Source organism: Pipistrellus kuhlii, unplaced genomic scaffold (assembly GCF_014108245.1).
Source record: "Pipistrellus kuhlii isolate mPipKuh1 unplaced genomic scaffold, mPipKuh1.p scaffold_m20_p_75, whole genome shotgun sequence".
In the NCBI taxonomy this organism is placed as follows: domain Eukaryota; kingdom Metazoa; phylum Chordata; class Mammalia; order Chiroptera; family Vespertilionidae; genus Pipistrellus; species Pipistrellus kuhlii.
The window spans coordinates 246,029-262,668 of NW_023425579.1; the positions used below are offsets into that span (position 1 = coordinate 246,029).

Genomic DNA, 16,640 nt, shown 5'->3' on the forward strand with positions numbered 1-16,640 from the left:
GGAAGCCGCCAGTGCCCGGCGAGTGGTCCCATGTTCACGGTGGGATTCTAGGGGGGAAGCACAGAGGAAGAATTTGCTGCAGAAATGTTTTGTTTTAATATATTTTATTGATCTTTTACAGAGAGGGAGAGGGAGAGTTAGAAACATCGATGAGAATCATCCATCCGCTGCCTCCTGCACCCCCCCTCCCCCACTGGGGATGTGCCCGCCACCAAGGTACATGCCCTTGACCGGGATGGCACCCTTCAGTCTGCAGGCCGGGCTCTATGCAGAAATGTGTTCACTTTGCTGAGGATGTGGCACTTTTTCATAACAAAACGGGGGAGAAAAGCCATCCCGAGCTCCTTTGCAAAGGGGCGGGCTGAGCTTTGGAGGGTCTAGGAGTTGAGTTCCTGCCCTGGGAGGTCCTGGGGGGCCTTGGGGGGCCCTGGGGAGCCGGTCACACCTAACACTGGCGCCCTCGGACCCAGGCGGGCACCCCCCTGGTTGGGAGGGAAGTTGCAGACGCGTGAATCGTGCCTCTCCCTCGGCTGGGGCACACAGATCACCCGCCCCCGGCTGCCCCCCGCCCCTCCGCCCGCGGCCCCAGGTGCGCCCCCGTTTCCGGCCTCGCGCGGCCCCCCGCGGGCAGCCGGCAGGGCTCCCAGGTGAGCGGCGCCGTGACGTCAGGGGGCGGTGCCGTGACGTCAGGGGGCGGTGCGGCCCCCGCCTTTATGATGCGTGTTTACATGGCGGAGGGATCCGCCAGCTGGTGCCGCAACCGGACCTTCTTTTTTTAAAGAGCCCGGCCGCGGGCGCCCATTGGCCGCGGGGCGCGGGGGGCGGGGCCCTGCCGCGGGCGTCCATTGGCCGCGGGCGCCGGGGGGCGGGGCCCTCGCTCATTGTCTGGTCCCGGCCCTGGGGCGCCCTGGAGGCCTGACCGACCGACCGGCCGCCCGGGATCTGCCGCCCGCGGGGCTCCGATCGCGGGGCCGGGGCCGGCGCGGTCTCCCGGGGGGCAGCAGGGCCGGAGCCCGTGGGCCCGGGCGGAGCCAGCGCGACTCGCGGTGCCACGTCCCCAGGAGCCCTCCCTTCCCATCCCCCGACACCCCGCCCTGCCGTCCCCGCCGCACCAACCGCGCAGCCGGAGCCTCGGGACGCGCTCCGGGGCCGCATCCCCCCTCCCCGGCCCCCAAGACCTAGGAGGGGCGGGCTCGGCCTCCCTTTGGGGTCGCGAAGGGCCCCGGGTTTGGGGGGATTTGGGGCCACGAGCTTCCCGGCCCCCGCGCCCCGCCGGCCCGGTAGGAGGAGGAGGGGCGGGCTGCTCCCCGCGGCCGGGCGGGGGCGCGGGCCGGGCGCTCGCGCAGCACGTAGCGCACGTGTGGGGTGCTGCCCCGCCCCGCCCCCCGCGAACCCGCCCCGCCGCCTCCCGGGGCTCGCTTCCGCCCGGGCCTCCGGTCTGCGCCTTCCCGGGACGGCGGCCCCTCTGCCTGCAGCTGCCCCCCTGGAGTCCGGGGTCAGGGGCCCTGCTCCCTCTCCCCGTCTCCCCCCCCCGCCCCGAAGCCCCCAATCCCCTGCCCGGGCCCCCCGTCTCCGCGCTCCTCCACCTCGGGGCCTGCGATGCCCGGCGGCGGACGGACGAACGTTCCGGGTGGAGCCCGCAGGCCCCGCGACCTCACAATGCAGTGGCTTTTGAGGCCTCCTGCCCGGCCATTGTGTCCCCTCGTTTTTTCCGGGGGGGGAGCGTTTAACGGGGTGCTGGCCTCTCCCCGAGTCTTCTCTGCCCCCAACCCCGGCCCACACCCTCCCTGTTCCTGCCCATCCCTCCCGTAGCTCAGCTGCAGAGGGAGGAGAGGCCTTGAGCGCTGGCTGCGGGTGGAGTGGGGGCCTGATGTGAAATGCTGGCTTCCGGTGGAGAGAGCGACAGCCGGTCAGCACGTGGGGGCCAGGGGCACCCCATTGCCCGGCCCCGTTCATCCCCCTGGAACTCGCCACCCCTTCTCCGCGGGTCTGTCTTCTGTGTGTGGCCTCTGTGCCCCCCCCCCCCCCACCCAGTTCTGTCCCAGCCCAGCCATGGCAGCCTCCCCCCTGCTGACCCGCTTCCACCAGGACCAGGGCCTCATTTCTGAGCTACTGTCCCTGGGAAGCTGGGTCTGGGTCCGGGGAAGGCACCTACTCCTGCTGCTGCTTATCCCCTCCCTCTCCTCCTCCCCTCCCCTTCTTTCCCCTTCCTTCTCTCCACCCTTTCTCCTCCCCCCCTCCATATCCCCACCCCTCCCACTTCTCCTCCTCCCCACCTCTCCTCCTCCCTAACCTTCCTCCTCATCCCCTTCCCCTCCCCACCTCCTCCTCCTCCCTACCTCTCCCCTTCCTCCTCATCCCCATCCCTTTCTCCTCTCCATTCCCTCCTCCCCAGTCCTGCCACCCTTACTCAGCTGCCTCAGCTCAGGGAACCCAGGTTGGGCCTCTTTACAGGGTCCCAGACCCAGGCTCCCAGCCCGGAGCCGCTGAGAGGCAGAGGGGAAACTGGATCCCCTGGTCCTCCTGCCACCCCACCCCTCGGCTGAGGGCCCCTCCCAGCATGCTCCCCGGCTTGGAGGGCTTGGGATTCTCTGTCAGTCTTCCCTGCACAAACTACATCCGGACTCAGGCAGCACGGAACCTGCCAAGCTCGTTTGAAACACAGAGTCCAACCTGCCAAGCTCGTTTGAAACACAGAGTCCAACAGAGTCCAACCAAACTGTGTGTCCTCAGCCCAAGGAGCACAGGTCTGGCATCTGACGTCTTACAGCTAGTCCCTCCTGGCCAGCAGGGACCATGTGAGCACACGGATACACTGTGCTATTGGGAAGAGGACAGGGTCCGGGTCGGGGGAAAAACCTGTCCTCTCCTGGGCACATCCACCCCGAGAATGGGCATCGACACCACTTTTCAGATGGAGAAACTGAGGCTCAGGAAGGTTCATTAGCCCTGGCCGGTGTGGCTCATTGGATAGAGCGTCGGCCTGCGGACTGAAGGGTCCCGGGTTCGGTTCCGGCCAAGGGCATGTGCCTTGGTTGCAGGCACATCCCCAGCAGGGGGTGTGCAGGAGGCAGCTGATGGATGTTTCTCTCTCATAGATGTTTCTGACTCTCTATCCCTCTCCCTTCCTCTCTGTAAAAAAACAATAAAATATATTAAAAAAAAAAAAAAAAAGATGAGAAAGGAAGGAAGTGAGGGCATGGAATTCAGGGAGGGAAGGGAGGGTCACTGCAGGGGTGAGGAAGGAGAAGACGAGGGAGTGGGAGTTGGGCACCTCCCCCTACAGGGTGTGGTGCAGGGAGTTTGGGCCCTCAGTGCTCGGACCTCTTTTCCCCGAAGAGAGGCTGGTGCTGCCCCTCCAGACGCATCACAGTGCCCAGTGCCAGTCCCTGCGCGGGCGCCCTGCCCCTGGGGGCGCCCTGCCCCTGGCACCTGTGATGCCGGCGGGGAGCAGTACACAGGGGCCACATCACAGAGGCAGCCTGGTTCAGGGTGGAGACCTGAAGGGGCCTCCGGGTAATTGCCAGTCCCCCTCCCGCCCACCCCTGTTCAGACACCTACACTGGGTCCTGGCACCCACATCCTCACCTCTGGTGGACTCCTGTGGGGGTCGGAGGGCCGGATGCTGGTGCCCCAGAGTGACAGGTAAAGGACACGGGGGGGGGGGGGCCCGCTGAGGGGACAGAGCCACGGTGTGAACACCTCTGGCTGTAACAGGAAAGCTGCCTCGCACGGTATACACCCTCCCGCGCCCTGCTGTTCTAGAGGAGAGCAGCCTGGTTTTGTTGGGTTTTTTAAAAATATATATATTTTATTTATTTTTTGCAGAGAGGAAGGGAGAGGGATAGAGAGAGAAACATCGACCAGCTGCCTCTTGCACACCCCGCACTGGGGATGTGTCTGGAACCACTGTATATGCCCTTGACCGGAATCGAACTGGGACCCTTCAGTCCGCAGGCCGACGCTCTATCCACTGAGCCACACCAGTTAGGGCAGACTGCTTTTTAAAATGTATTTTTATTGATTTCAGAGAAAAAGGGAGAAGGAGAGATAGAAGCATCCGTGATGAGAGAGAATCATGAATCGGCTGCCTCCTGCACGCCCCTCACTGTGGATCAACCCTACAACCTGGGCCTGTGCCCTAGACCTGAATCAAACCTGGGACCCCTCAGTCTGCAGGCCGACGCTCTATCCGCTGAGCCAAGCTGACTAGGGCCAGCCTATTTCTTAAAGTGGTTGGTATCTGAATCACCTCTGACAAAAAAGCCTGGAAAGAAAAGTTTTATCTGTGAACCCCTACTACTGCTGTATTTTAATAACTCCTACCACATGGGCACGGCCAGCATGGCTCAGTGGTTGGGCGTCCACCTAGGAACCAGGAAGTCACGGTTCGATTCCCGGTCAGGGCACATGCCCAGGTTGTGGGCTCCATTCCCAGTGGGGGACGTGCAGGAGGCAGCTGGTCCATGATTCTCTCTCCTTGTGGATGTTTCTCTCTTTCTCTCTGACATCAATAATAATAATAATAATAATTTTTAAAGCTAAATGGTTAAGGGGAGGAGCCTGCTAACCTCCACTGAATGCTGACCTGGCAGGGCTCCACGGAAATGGAAAGATGAGAGAATGCCGTGGCCTCAGGAAGCATAGAGACCACTGACCGCGGTTTCCTTTGTGTTCGAAACGCGCCTGTGAGAATCGGGACCTGGTGACAAGCCCATTAGAGGCTGCCCTCTGATCACGTAGAGACAGAGGAAAACATTCTCCCTGGAGAAAAGCCGCCGAGGAGGGGAGCACAGGCGGGCGTCTGCGGCCGCACCAGCCGGATTCCAGCAGCCCAACCCTCAGGAAAGGGCTGGTGTGCACCCAGCTCCCAGGACCTGTGCTGACCAAGGCCCGTGAATAAGATCACGGACCGGGGGGGGGGGGGGGGGGGGGGGGGGGGGGAGAAGAGTTGAAGGGAAATGGAAATACTTTCTTATTAAAGAGCAAAGAAAGGCCCCCAGGTTGACTAGCACTTAGCAGCCCTTCGCCAAGTTCAGCTGCTGTATGCAATAGTTTCACTTCTACTGGGAAAAGCAGGTTGGGCTGGGGAACATCTGTTTTCTGAGGTAAACAGACCTCATCCCTGAGGGGGCCACCGTGTGTGCGTGTGATTGAGAGTGTGCATGTGCGTGTGAGTGTGTGTGAGTGTGCGTGAGTGTGTGTGTGTGCATGTATGTGTGAGTGTGCACATGTGCGTGTGCGTGTGCATGTGCGTGTAAGTGTATGTGAGTGTGTGTGTGAGTGTGCGTGTGCTTGTGCATGTGCAGCTGGCACTCTCCCTGAGAGGGAAACATGCTGGTAAAGTGAAAGCAGCACAGAGAAGTCAGCAGGTCCCAGGACAGGCAGCCCCCCGCCTGGAGGGGTCAGCACAGCTAGTCCCTGAGGTCCCAGCTCAAATGAAAAGACAGGCTTGAGCCCTGGCCAGTTTGTCTCAAGACAAGAGCATTGGCCCAAACCAGTGTGGCTCAGTGGCTAGAGCGTCAGCCTGCGGACTCAACGATCCCAGGTTCAATTCAGGTCAAGGGCATGGACCTTGGTTGCGGGCACATACCCAGTGGGGAGTGTGTGGGAGGTAGCTGATCGATGTTTCTCTCTCTCCCTCTCCCTTCCTCTCTGTAAAAAAATCAATAAAACATATTAAAAAAACATATTTTAAAAACGTATTTAAAAAAACATACTTTATTTTAAAAATAAAAAGAAGAGGAAGGGTAGGGCCTGCAGGGCTCCAGGATGAGGCTCTCGGGGGGTGAGGGGAGCTGTCGGCAGGGCCGGGCCGGGCCGTCCCCAGGGTGCGTGTCCACTTTTGGCTGCAGGAGCCGAGAGCCAGCCCTGACACCATGCGGTGCTCCCTCACACACTGCCTCTTCACCGCCCTGGCCGCCGGGTTCCTGTGGCTCTTCCTCACTCTGCAGCTCCCCGGGGACATGGACCAGGATCGACATGTAACGGCCCCGAGGCTCAGAGGGAACGGAGGATGGGGGGAGAGGAGGCAGACTCCCAAAGTGCCCGTCCCCTCCACCTGAGAGCAGGAAGCTCCAGAGGAGGTGGGGGAGGATGGGGACCGGCTGGTCCATAAAGAAGCCGCATCCCCCTTCCCATCCCCGCTCTGCTCCACGGGCTGAGGGGAGGAAGGCAGCAAACCCAGCTGGAGCCTGGATCCTTGGGCCGGCAGTCAGACGTCCTGAGAGTGCCCGGGACTCACCTGGGGGACCCGCTCCCCCTCCCCTTCCCCCTGGGATGCTCTGGGGCGCCCCCCCTCCCCCGAGCTAACCCTGGTTCTCTTCCTGAAAGAAGGTCCATGCTTTGCTTTCGTAGACGCCCCGGGACCGTTATGGCGGGAGGAAGGCCCCGAGATCACCAGCAAACTGGCAAGACCTCACCGCCACGTACATGAAAAGGATCCAGCAAAGAAGGAAGAGTGAGTTCTGGGGGTGGGGACGGGGGGGGGGGGAATGGGGTCCATGGGAGGCAGGGGCGTCCCGGGAAGTCAGGCAGCGAGGAGGGAGAGAGGGAGGAGAGAAGACGCTCAGCCCTTTGCCCGGGAATATCGGAATCTGGCGACGTCCTCCCCACCGCGTCACCTGCCCGGCAGGCCCCGGGAGGGTGGGCAGACACAGCTACCTGCTCCAGGGAAGCAGAATCGTGGGATTAGAGAACACGGGGACAGGACAGGCCTTAGCGTCACACGGTCCCACCCCCTCCGGTTTACGGATCAGGAAGGAGGCTGGGGGTGAAGGGACTTGGGAGAGGTCACACCATCGGTGGCGGAAAACCTTGGGGGGGGGGGAAACCTTGGGTTCCTGGCTTGTAGGAGAAGTGCCTTTCCTTTTCTTCTTTTTTTTCTTTTTATTGTGGGGGGAGGGGAATCACTTAAAATGACACAGGGGGGATCAAAGTGGGGAATCAAAATGGCACAGGAGAATCAGAGGGGGGTTATCATTTTAGTATCCCCTTTTGATCCTCCTGTGTCACCTTGATTGCCCCCTCTGATCCTCCTGTGTCATTCCAAGTGATCCCCCTCTTTCTCTCTTTCTTTCTTTCTTTCTTTCTTTCTTTCTTTCTTTCTTCTTTCTTTCTTTCTTTCTTTCTTTTTTTTTAAATATATGTATATTTCTTAATTGATTTCAGAGAGGAAGGGAGAGGGAGAGAGAGACAGAAACATCAAGGAGGGGAGCGAATCATGGACTGGCTGCCTCCTGCACGCCCCCATTGGGGATCAAGCCCACAATCTTGGTGTGTGTCCTTGACCGGAATCGAACCTGGGACCTTTCAGTTCGCAGGCCGGCACTCCATCCACTGAGCCACACCGGTTTCGGCTCTCATTGATGTTTCTATATCTCTCCCTTTCCCTCCCTCTCCCTCTCTGACATTAAAAAAAAAAAATTAATAATTAAAAAAAATAGCTGAAACCGGTGTGGCTCAGTGAATAGAGCGTCAGCCTGCGGACTGAAAGGTCCCAGGTTTGATTCCGGTCAAGAGCATGGACGTTGGTTGCAGGCACATCCCCAGTGCGGGGTATGCAGGAGGCAGCTGATCGGTGTTTCTCTCTCGTCGATGTTTCTAACTATCCCTCTCCCTTCCTCTGTGTAAAAAAAACAATAAAGTATATTTAAAAGTAATAATAATAAAAAGAAAATAGGAGGGGAAGAAAGGAAGAGAAGAGCCCCAAAGAACTCACACCCACTCCCTTGACCACCTCCCCGCCCCCCCCCCCCCCATGGGCCTGACCGCGGTCCCTGTTACTCCCCAGCGTGGCTGACGGTGGGCATCTCCTCGGGGCCGGGCCGGGACCCCTACGGCCTCCTGTACACGCTGAGCTCCCTGTTCCGCGCCTCCTCCACGGCGGAGCAGAAACACCTCACGGTGCTGGTGCACCTCGCCGACGCCGACGTGGCCTGGCTCCGGGAGACCGTGGCCCGGGTCGCCCGCCTCTTCGGCCCCCAGGTCCTGGCGGGGCGGCTGGTGCTGATCCACACGCCCTCCGACGCCTACTCTTCGGCCGGTCCGGTCATCGGGGGCCGGGAAGCCCGCTGGGGGGACGCCGCCTCCCAGCAGAACGCCGACCACGCCTTCCTGGCGAGCTCTGCCGCCGGGCACTCGGACTACTTCCTCCTGCTGCGGGACAACGTCTACTGCGCGCCTGGCTTCCTCGCCCACATCCGTCGGAAGGTGTGGGCCCTGCGCGCGCGCCCGTGGGCGCTGCTGGAGTTCTCCAACCGCGCCTCCCTGGCCAAGCTGTTCCGGGCGCGCGACCTGCCCCGGCTGGCCCGCTACCTCCTGCTCTTCCGCCACGACCAGCCCCTGGGCTGGCTGATCCCGCGCTTCAGCATCCTGCAGGCCCAGCGGCGGCCCATCCTCTTCAGGCCTTTCCTCTTTTACTACCGGGTCTCCTACCGCCGGGCCGCCCGGGGCCCCAAGGCCAAGGCCAAGGCCAAGGCCATGCCGGTGGCTCCGAGCCGGGGCCCGCCCCCCGGCCCCCACAACCCACCGGGGGCCGTGTTCACCGACATGAGGGTCCTCGGCGTCCACGCCCCCTGGGAGGCCTACACCCTGGACGAGTCCTTCTTCTGGACCCACAACGTCAGCGCCGGCAGCCACCTCACCGTGATCCTGAACCGGCCGGCCAGCCTGAGCCGCGTGCAGGTGCTCACGGGCACGCTGGTGGAGGGCACGCATGCGCTGCGGACGGGGCAGGTGGAGCTGGGCCGCGGCCCCGAGGGGGTGCCCCCGTTCTGCACCAGCTTCGTCCTGCTGGGCCCGCTGCGCGAGGGGCAGCTGGACGAGGAGGCGCTGCCGGCGGCCGCGGGGTCCAACGTGAGCTGCGTGAAGCTGGTGGTGAACGCCGACCAGCCGGGCGGGCTCATGGTCAGGCACGTCTACCTCTGGGAGGAGGAGAGCCCGGGGCCCGCGGCCGTGGTGGCTTGGGGGTGAAGATAAATCCGTCAAGGGTGCCAACAATGAGAGCCCGGAACGCCGTTTCATTCCAGCCCGGCTGATGGGCGGGAGGGGGGGAGAGGGCAGAGGGAGCCGGCTCCATCAGGCGTCCCGTTCTGCAGAGACATCAGGAGGCCTGTCCCTTCCCTTTGTTCCCGGACGAGTGACTCATACCGTCTGTTCTGTCCTTTTTTAAAAAAATATTTTATTTTCAGAGAGGAACTGAGAGGGACGGAGAGACAGAAACATCAATGATGAGAGAATCAGGAATCGGCTGCCTCCTGCACGCCCCACCCTGGGGATCGAGCCCACAACCCGGGCCTGTGCCCTGACCGGGAATCAAACCGTGACCTCCTGGTTTTTGGGTCGATGCTCAGCCCCTGAGCCAGGATCATTTTCCAAACGTTTACTGAGTCTCCCCTGTGTGGGGAGTGAGGGAGGGCCTCTGGCAAACGCGTCTCCTGCAGCCTCTGTGGGGAGTGCTCGCCCTCGGAGGACGGGATAATGAGGTTCAGGGAGCCCACCTCTTTCCCCCCCTCGCCGCCAGCCAGGACCGCTCCCACCTGGCACAGTGAGGGTGGAGAGGGGGGTAGATGAGGGGTGAGCGGTGACTTCAGGGGGATGCACACTGCCCTCTGCCCTCCCAGCCCGTCCCTCCTGCCCAGGAGCTTCAGGGACCCAGACGGGTGGGTAGGACAGGCCCAGGCAGGTAGGATGCTCGGCCCAGTAGGTGGGGAAGGGCGGATTTTCCCACCTGAAGGCCTGGGGGCAGCGTCCTCCTGTGTGTGTGTGGGTGGCAGAGGCAGGCCCGGCTCCAGGCCAAGGCCGGAACTCCATCACCAAGTTTTGTTTCTTGTTCCTTCTGTCCCTGGGAAGGAAGACCGAGCCTCATGGTGCAGGTCAGGTGGCAGGGACACAGGGTCACCGACATTCATCACACCCCTGGAACCCTGACTCCCTGCCCCTGAGATCCCAGGCGGTCACCTCCGCTCTGTCCACAGCTCCGGCTTCAAACTACGTGACCTGCCTGTGGGGATGTGACCTGCCTGGGGGGAGGGTCTGGGATGGGTGAGTGACCTAGGACTTCCTCCCTGGGCCACGTGGGGTCTGTCTGGTGCCTTGTAGGTTGGTGAGCAGCCTCCCTGGTCTCCACTTTTCTTTTTCTTTTTCTTTTTTTAAATATATTTTTTATTGATTTTGTACAGAGAGGAAGGGAGGGAGATAGAAACATCGATGAGAGAGAGTCATCGATCAGCTGCCTCTTGCACACCCCCTACTGGGGATATGCCCGCAACCAAGGTACATGCCCTTGACCGGAATTGAACCCAGGTCCCTTCAGTCCCCAAGCCGACGCTCTATCCATTGAGCCAAACCGGTCCCGGCTCCACTTCTTTTCTGGTTTGGGGCCTGAGGGGAGGGCCCGGCAGGGAGTTTATGCAAATGATTAGCTCATCCGGCTGCGAGCCTGCCTCCCTGGGTGGCTGTGCTGGGAAGACCGGAGGGAGGTCAGCTCCTGGTTTCTGGGCGAAGAGACCAGTAGAGCCAGCCCTACAGGCCCAGCAGACACAGGCCCATCCTTGAACGGGTGCCGGGCAGGTTTTCCCAACCACTTTCCCTGCCAACTGAGCCCCAGCTCCACCCCTAACCCGAGCCCTTGGGTCCCAAGGAACCCGGAGGCCGAGAGTCAGCCGGAACAGCTTTGCCGACACACAGTCTCCCGTGGAAAGCCAACAGCCATGACACGGCTTCGGAGGGATCAAGACAGGGCGCTCAGGCAGGCCCAGGGCCTTGCCTCAAGCAGGCCCCTCAGACGAATGCTAATTCGTTACGTAGCCCCCCAGAGGCCTTTCCAGGCAGGCCTGAAGCTCACGGGAGCTTAAAAAGAACAGAAACATCCCTGTCCTTCAGAATCCTGGGACCACAGGGCCTGGACTGGGCCAGGCCCTGAACGGGAAGCTGGCCCCTGCGGACAGGCCTGTGGCTGCAGCCTCTACTGCCCTCTGCTGGCTGCCAAGAGGGAGGACAAGCAAAGTGCAGGCTGCCGGCTGACATTGAAATTGAGTACAGGATGCTTGGGGGCAGGTACACTTTCAATGGCTCTCACTAGAACCTTTACAACGCTGTGCCTAATTGGCTGCTAAAACCTCCCACTGAGTTATTAATTTTGGTTACTGGATTAAAAAATTTTTTGTTTTGTTTTGTTAATCCTCATTTGGTATATTTTCCTTTGTTTTTTAGAGATCAGGAGAGGGGAGAGAACAGAGAAACATGGATATGAGAGACCCATCGGTTGGCTGCCTCCCACATAAGCCCAAACCAAAGTTGGGGCTCCAGCCTCCATCTGAGGAATGTGCACGTGACCGGAATCGAACCTGGGACCCTTCAGTCCGCAGGCTGATGCTCTATGCGCTGAGCCACAGTGGCTAGGGCTGATGTCTTCTGACTTAAAAAGCATTCTGTCCAGCCAGGACTGGTTTGGCTCAGTAAAATGTCGCCACACCACTGTCCAGCTTTGGTTGTTAAAAAAGAATTTTGTAGGAACGAGTCCTTCGGAAAATCAACCTCTCCCCCACAGGAAGGCAACTTTCTCTCCTCAGAACAGAGCGTGTGCCTCCTCTGCCTTATGGTGTGAGGGAGACCAAGAGATGACTGATTAACTCAAGGTCAATCTCAAGTTTCAGCTCTCCTCTGGTGTCTAAAATTAGATGTTCTTTCCAAGGACGTACAGGAGTATAATGTCCATTGTTTAAATGCCTTTATTTCTTTCAAATCAAACTGAAAAGGCAGGATAACAGCCTGATACTCTTTGGCTACTGGGCAACAGTGTCTGGCAATTCTCAAAAGAAATACAAATCACTACTAAGTATATAAAAACTTCATTAGAAATAACAAATGCAAATAAAAATGAGACTATTGTTCCTATTAAAGTGACAAAATATATATTTTTTTTGAGAGAAACGTCGATTCGTTGTTCCACATATCAGTGCATTCCCTGGTTGATTCTTGCATCTATACCGACCGGAGGTTGGACCCGCAACCAGGACGTTATCTGGACGGCACTCTAACCGAGTTACGTGGCCAGGGCCACGTGCTCTTCTAGAGAGAACTCATGCCCGGTGGTAGGACGGTTCAGCAGCGGGAGTCTGCCTCCATCTGGAGGGTAAGTGGCGTGGCCAGATCTGAGGCATGTGCACAGCAGACCCTGTCATCCCACTTCCTACCCCGAGGGAACCATTGGGAACGTGCGTCTAGCTGCAATCTAACGGGGACTGCTTACATAAACACAGACATACAATGCCACGCTAAACACGAGGGCGGACACCGGGGAGAGCTACACACAAGAGAAGTTGGCGTGTTGTTAAGTGGAGAAAGCTAACTATAACCGAGCCCAGTATGGGCTCATGCTTGTTTTAAGCCGTACACGCGTACGTACGCGTAGAAAACATTGAGATGGACATATGCAGCATTACCATCTGTGGATGTGGAACTACGAGGGATTAAAAGATGTTTATGACCCTTTTTGTGTGTATCTGCAACGAATGGGTATGATTTCTGTGATTAAAAAAGGAAAGAAAAGTCAGAGCCCAGTTTTAGAAAATGCTTCGCCTGGACATGGCTGTGCCGGGAGGGGCCCCTCACCCACAGAGGCCTCTGCTTGGCTTTGTCCCTTCCAACCTGAGTGGAGAATTCTCACAGCTGTCTTTCTGTAAACGACATAACCATGGACCCTAGACCGCTTGTCTAGAGAATGGCTCTCCCCCTTCTGCGGGAGCTCACTGGGGCTCTGACCGAGCAGGAGGAGGCAGGCCAGTCGCAGAACCATGCCCAAGACCCACCCGTCGGTGAGGGACCCCTAGAGGAAGCTCTGGGGGGAGGGGACAGACGGACGGCAGAGAGGCGGCCTCCGGTTAGTCCTCCTGCAATGCCAGCCTCCCGGGTCTGAGTGGTGGGTGATGGGGAGGAACCTGGACCCAGCCACACAGAGGTGAGTCGTTCCAGGAGAACTCAAGTCCTACTGGGAGGGGAGATACTGCGCTAAGATCACCCGGTTAGAGCGACTCCCCCGCTGCAGCCACCGAGGCCTCTGGGTGGAAGGTCTGTGTTGGGGGCTGGCGCAAAGATTCCAAATGAACCAGGCCCAGCAGGTTCAGCAAAGACATTATCCATTAAGGAAGTCTTTCCTGAGAACAAAGGAAGCATTCACTTGTCCAGAAAAGACAAACCTACAAACTCCTGTGTAATATGGCAAAGGCCTATTCCTCTTAGACCCCACATCCAATGGCCTCAGATACAATGGGGTGGAAAGTCTGGTTCTCGACGTACAGGCTGTAAACCTCATCGGAGTTGGGAGGGAAGAGGGGCTGCCTTCATCTTCACCACGAAGGGCTTCTGACAACCTGGAGGTGAGGGTTTCACACCTGGCACGGAGGTGCACCTCGGCATTCCTGATCAGGAGCCTAAATACCAAAGCCTGGCAAGGTCACACGTTTAAAAAGAATGAATAAACGCCTGTGTGCAATCAGCCGCACAGCAGCACCACTCTCAGACGCCCGCGTGCCTTCTGGGATGGAGAGAGAGGTGAAGCCTCGACTATCAGCACGTGAGCACCGCCGTGGCCATGGCTGAAGGGTGGGCGGTGCCCGTCCAGAGCAGGCAGCCAGGGAGCCCTGGGTAAAAGAGAGCCCAGCAGGATGCAGGGGTGAGAGGAGAAGGGCGGGGCGCTCCCCGTGTCCGCAGCTGGGGGGAGGGGGCGGGAGCTTAGGCGCGGCATGGTACTCCGTGAACTAGAAGAGGCATGTGCGCCAGACTCTGAGAAAGCAGGGCTGTCCCCGCCCGTTCGGCGAGATGCGTCCACGCCCACCAGGACAGAGACGAGCGGCAGAGCCGTGGCACTGGGTTAAAAGCCAGTTCTTGGGACGGGGCGGCTCTGACGCCTGGGGGTCACTCGTGGGAGACCCGTTCCAAGGCCACGTAGAAGCTGTGCTTGTCGTCCAGGCAGTGCCAGCCGATGGGCCCGATCTCGCAGTCGGCGCACACCAGGAACTTGACGTTGCCCACGTCCTTGGTGAAGCCCACGTTCTCGAAGGTGAACATGTCCTCCACCAGCCAGTGCTCCTGCAGGAGGTCCCCGTCGGGGCTGCCGCCGTCCGCCAGGGCCGGCTTCTTCCTCATGGAGGGCAGGAAGAGCTGCAGGGGGGAGGGGGGAACACAGGAACGCCAGCCACGCTGAGCACCGGTCACGCCAGCTCCCCGCGCACCGTGGACTGCACGCGGTGCCCCCACAAACCAGACACGCAGTCCCGTCAGGGACAGACCAGGATGCGGGTGGCTCCTCTGTTGCCTGGGCTCTGTGCCCTGATTCTTTTTATTTTATTTTTTAAAATATATTTTATTGATTTTTTTTCATAGAGAGGAAGGGAGAGAGTTAGAAATATCAATCAGCTGCCTCCTGCACACTCCCCACTGGGGTTGTGCCTGAAACCAAGGCACATGCCCTTGACTGGAATTGAACCTGGGACCCTTCAGTCCACAGGCCGACGCTCTATCCACTCAGCCAAATTAGCTAGGGCTGTGCCCTGATTCTAAAGAGGTTGAAAAAGGAACTCTGGCCCTGACTGGTGTGGCTCAGTGGATAGAGCCTCGGCCTGTGGACTGAAGGGTCCCGGGTTCAATTCCGGTCAAAGGCATGGATCTTGGTTGCGGGCACACCCCCAGTAGGGGGTGTGCAGGAGGCACCTGATCGATGTTTCTCTCTATCCCTTTCCCTTCCTCTCTGTAAAAAATCAATAAATTAAAAAAAGGGAACTCTAACCAGCTGCATTGGTAACTTATCTTCACTGCTATCCTGACCTTGGGCTTCTAACCTCCCCCGAGTTTACCCTGCTCCAGTCTACATGCAGGGTAAGTCTACTCTGCCCTCGGGTCTTGGCAAGGCCAGCCCCTCTTTTTAATATTCAGCTCAAAAGTAACCTCCTCAGTTGGTCTTCCTTAACTTGGCAAGCATGCTACAATGTAGATGAGAATGGAAACTGTTACAACAGAGAGTAAACTTCTGTTACCTTGTTTCTAACTTCTCCCTTCCTCTGAGGACTTGCGGTGGTTTTAAAACCTGGTCGCAAATTCTGCGACAACCCTTCCACCCAGCGGTGCTCACTCCTGTGCCCTGGAGCCCAGCAGGCCCTGTGGAGGCCCCGAGGTCAGGGCCCTGGAGGCGACACCTGTGCTGGGAGCCGCTAGGTACCCCCACTACTCCGGTGTCGCTGCGACCTCAGCTCAGAAAAGACCCCGAGTGAGAACTGGCGGGACACAGGCCTCCTGGTGCAGCAGTAAAAACGACCAGTGTCACAGCCCCGGCCGGGACCCCACGTGTGAAGTCTCAGGTGTGGGATGAGGTCCCAGGTGTGGGATGAGGTCCTAGGTGTGGAATGAGGTCCCAGCTGTGGGGTCCCAGGTGTGGGATGAGGTCCCAGGTGTGGGATGAGGTCCCAGGTGTGGGATGAGGTCTCAGGTGTGGGATTCCAGGTGTAGAATCACAGGTGAGAGGTCCCAGGTGTGGGATCCCAGGTGTAACGTCCCAGGTGTGAGGTCCCAGGGATGGGACCCCAGGTGTGTGGTGCCCCCGGCCCCGCTAACTGCGTCCCCGCCTTAGCGGAACCCGGCCCCAGGGACCGGCGCTGCGGGCGGAGCCCCCGGGAGAGACTCAGGGGAGAGAACCCGGGGGCCGGTGGAAGGAGGGCACTGAGGCCCGCGCCCCGGAGGAAGCAGGGCCCGGGTCCCCGGCGCGGAGGCTCGCCCCCGCCCGGCGCCTACCTGCCGGCGGGAGAAGAGCGCCGCGCCCGGCTGCAGCACCCGCGAGCCGCAGCGCTGGCACAGCACCGCCTTCCGGTTCCGGCCCTCCGCCGACACCAGCTCGCTCGGCGGCGCCTCCGCGGGCTCCATCGCCGCCGCCGCCGCCCCGGGGCCCGCACCGCGCAGGCGCGGCTCCCGCAGGGGGCGGGGCGGACGGCCACTGCTTCCTGCGCAGGCGCCCTCTGCCCGCGCCGGCTCCACTGCGCACGCGCAGGCCCGCCCCGCGGCCCTGAGTGGCGGGGGCCGGCGGCTTTGTGACAGGACCCGGGCAGGGCGGACACGTGTCCCCGACTCCCTTACTATTGGGTCATCGGAGCTGCTCGGACCTCCCAGTCTCCGGAGACGTGGATTCAGGGCCGGCGGAGGGGACGGAAGGCAATGTAGGTCCCACCCGCGGGGACACGCACCCCTCCTTTGCCGGAAGCCGGAAGCCGGAAGCCGGAAGCCGAGGGCCGGTCGGTGCTAAGCAGTGAGCTCTCTCCCAGGGGTGGAGGCGCTTTAGGACCGAGCTGGACCGCCACTGCCTCCCTGTGGCTGTGGCTCATCCATCCGACGGGCGCAGCGAGGAGGGTCCGGGTCAGAGGGGACCTCCCGGGAAGCACGGGTCCAGGCACAGCCGTCATCACATCCCCAGGTTCTCGGTTCAGAGCTGCGGGTTCAGCACCCACTGGGTCAGGCCAGGTGTCACCCACCACCCTTGACCCACCTGCATTTCCTCCTCTTCCGTCAACTCAGGGTTCAAGCACTCACATGACATGCTAACCCCCCAGGATCCATGGAGATGGGCACTTTGGGCCAGAAATAAGTTGTACATT

At 60.1% G+C, this 16,640-nt stretch overlaps 2 protein-coding genes across 2 annotated transcripts; one reads left to right on the forward strand and one right to left on the reverse strand.

The window, feature by feature from the left end:
* Positions 1 to 5,677: 5,677 nt before the first annotated feature.
* LOC118710503 (alpha-1,3-mannosyl-glycoprotein 4-beta-N-acetylglucosaminyltransferase-like protein MGAT4E) lies at positions 5,678 to 9,245 on the forward strand. The gene is given in 3 exon segments (XM_036423012.2): positions 5,678 to 5,984; positions 6,334 to 6,460; positions 7,793 to 9,245. Coding segments are annotated over 3 exon segments (1,413 nt in total). The 5' UTR covers positions 5,678 to 5,879; the 3' UTR covers positions 8,974 to 9,245.
* Positions 9,246 to 11,714: 2,469 nt separating this feature from the next.
* Positions 11,715 to 16,385, reverse strand: RABIF (RAB interacting factor). Its single transcript, XM_036423011.2, is given in 4 exon segments — positions 11,715 to 14,163; positions 15,787 to 16,186; positions 16,188 to 16,304; positions 16,306 to 16,385. Coding segments are annotated over 4 exon segments (828 nt in total). The 5' UTR covers positions 16,371 to 16,385; the 3' UTR covers positions 11,715 to 13,917.
* Between the last annotated feature and the right edge of the window lie 255 nt (positions 16,386 to 16,640).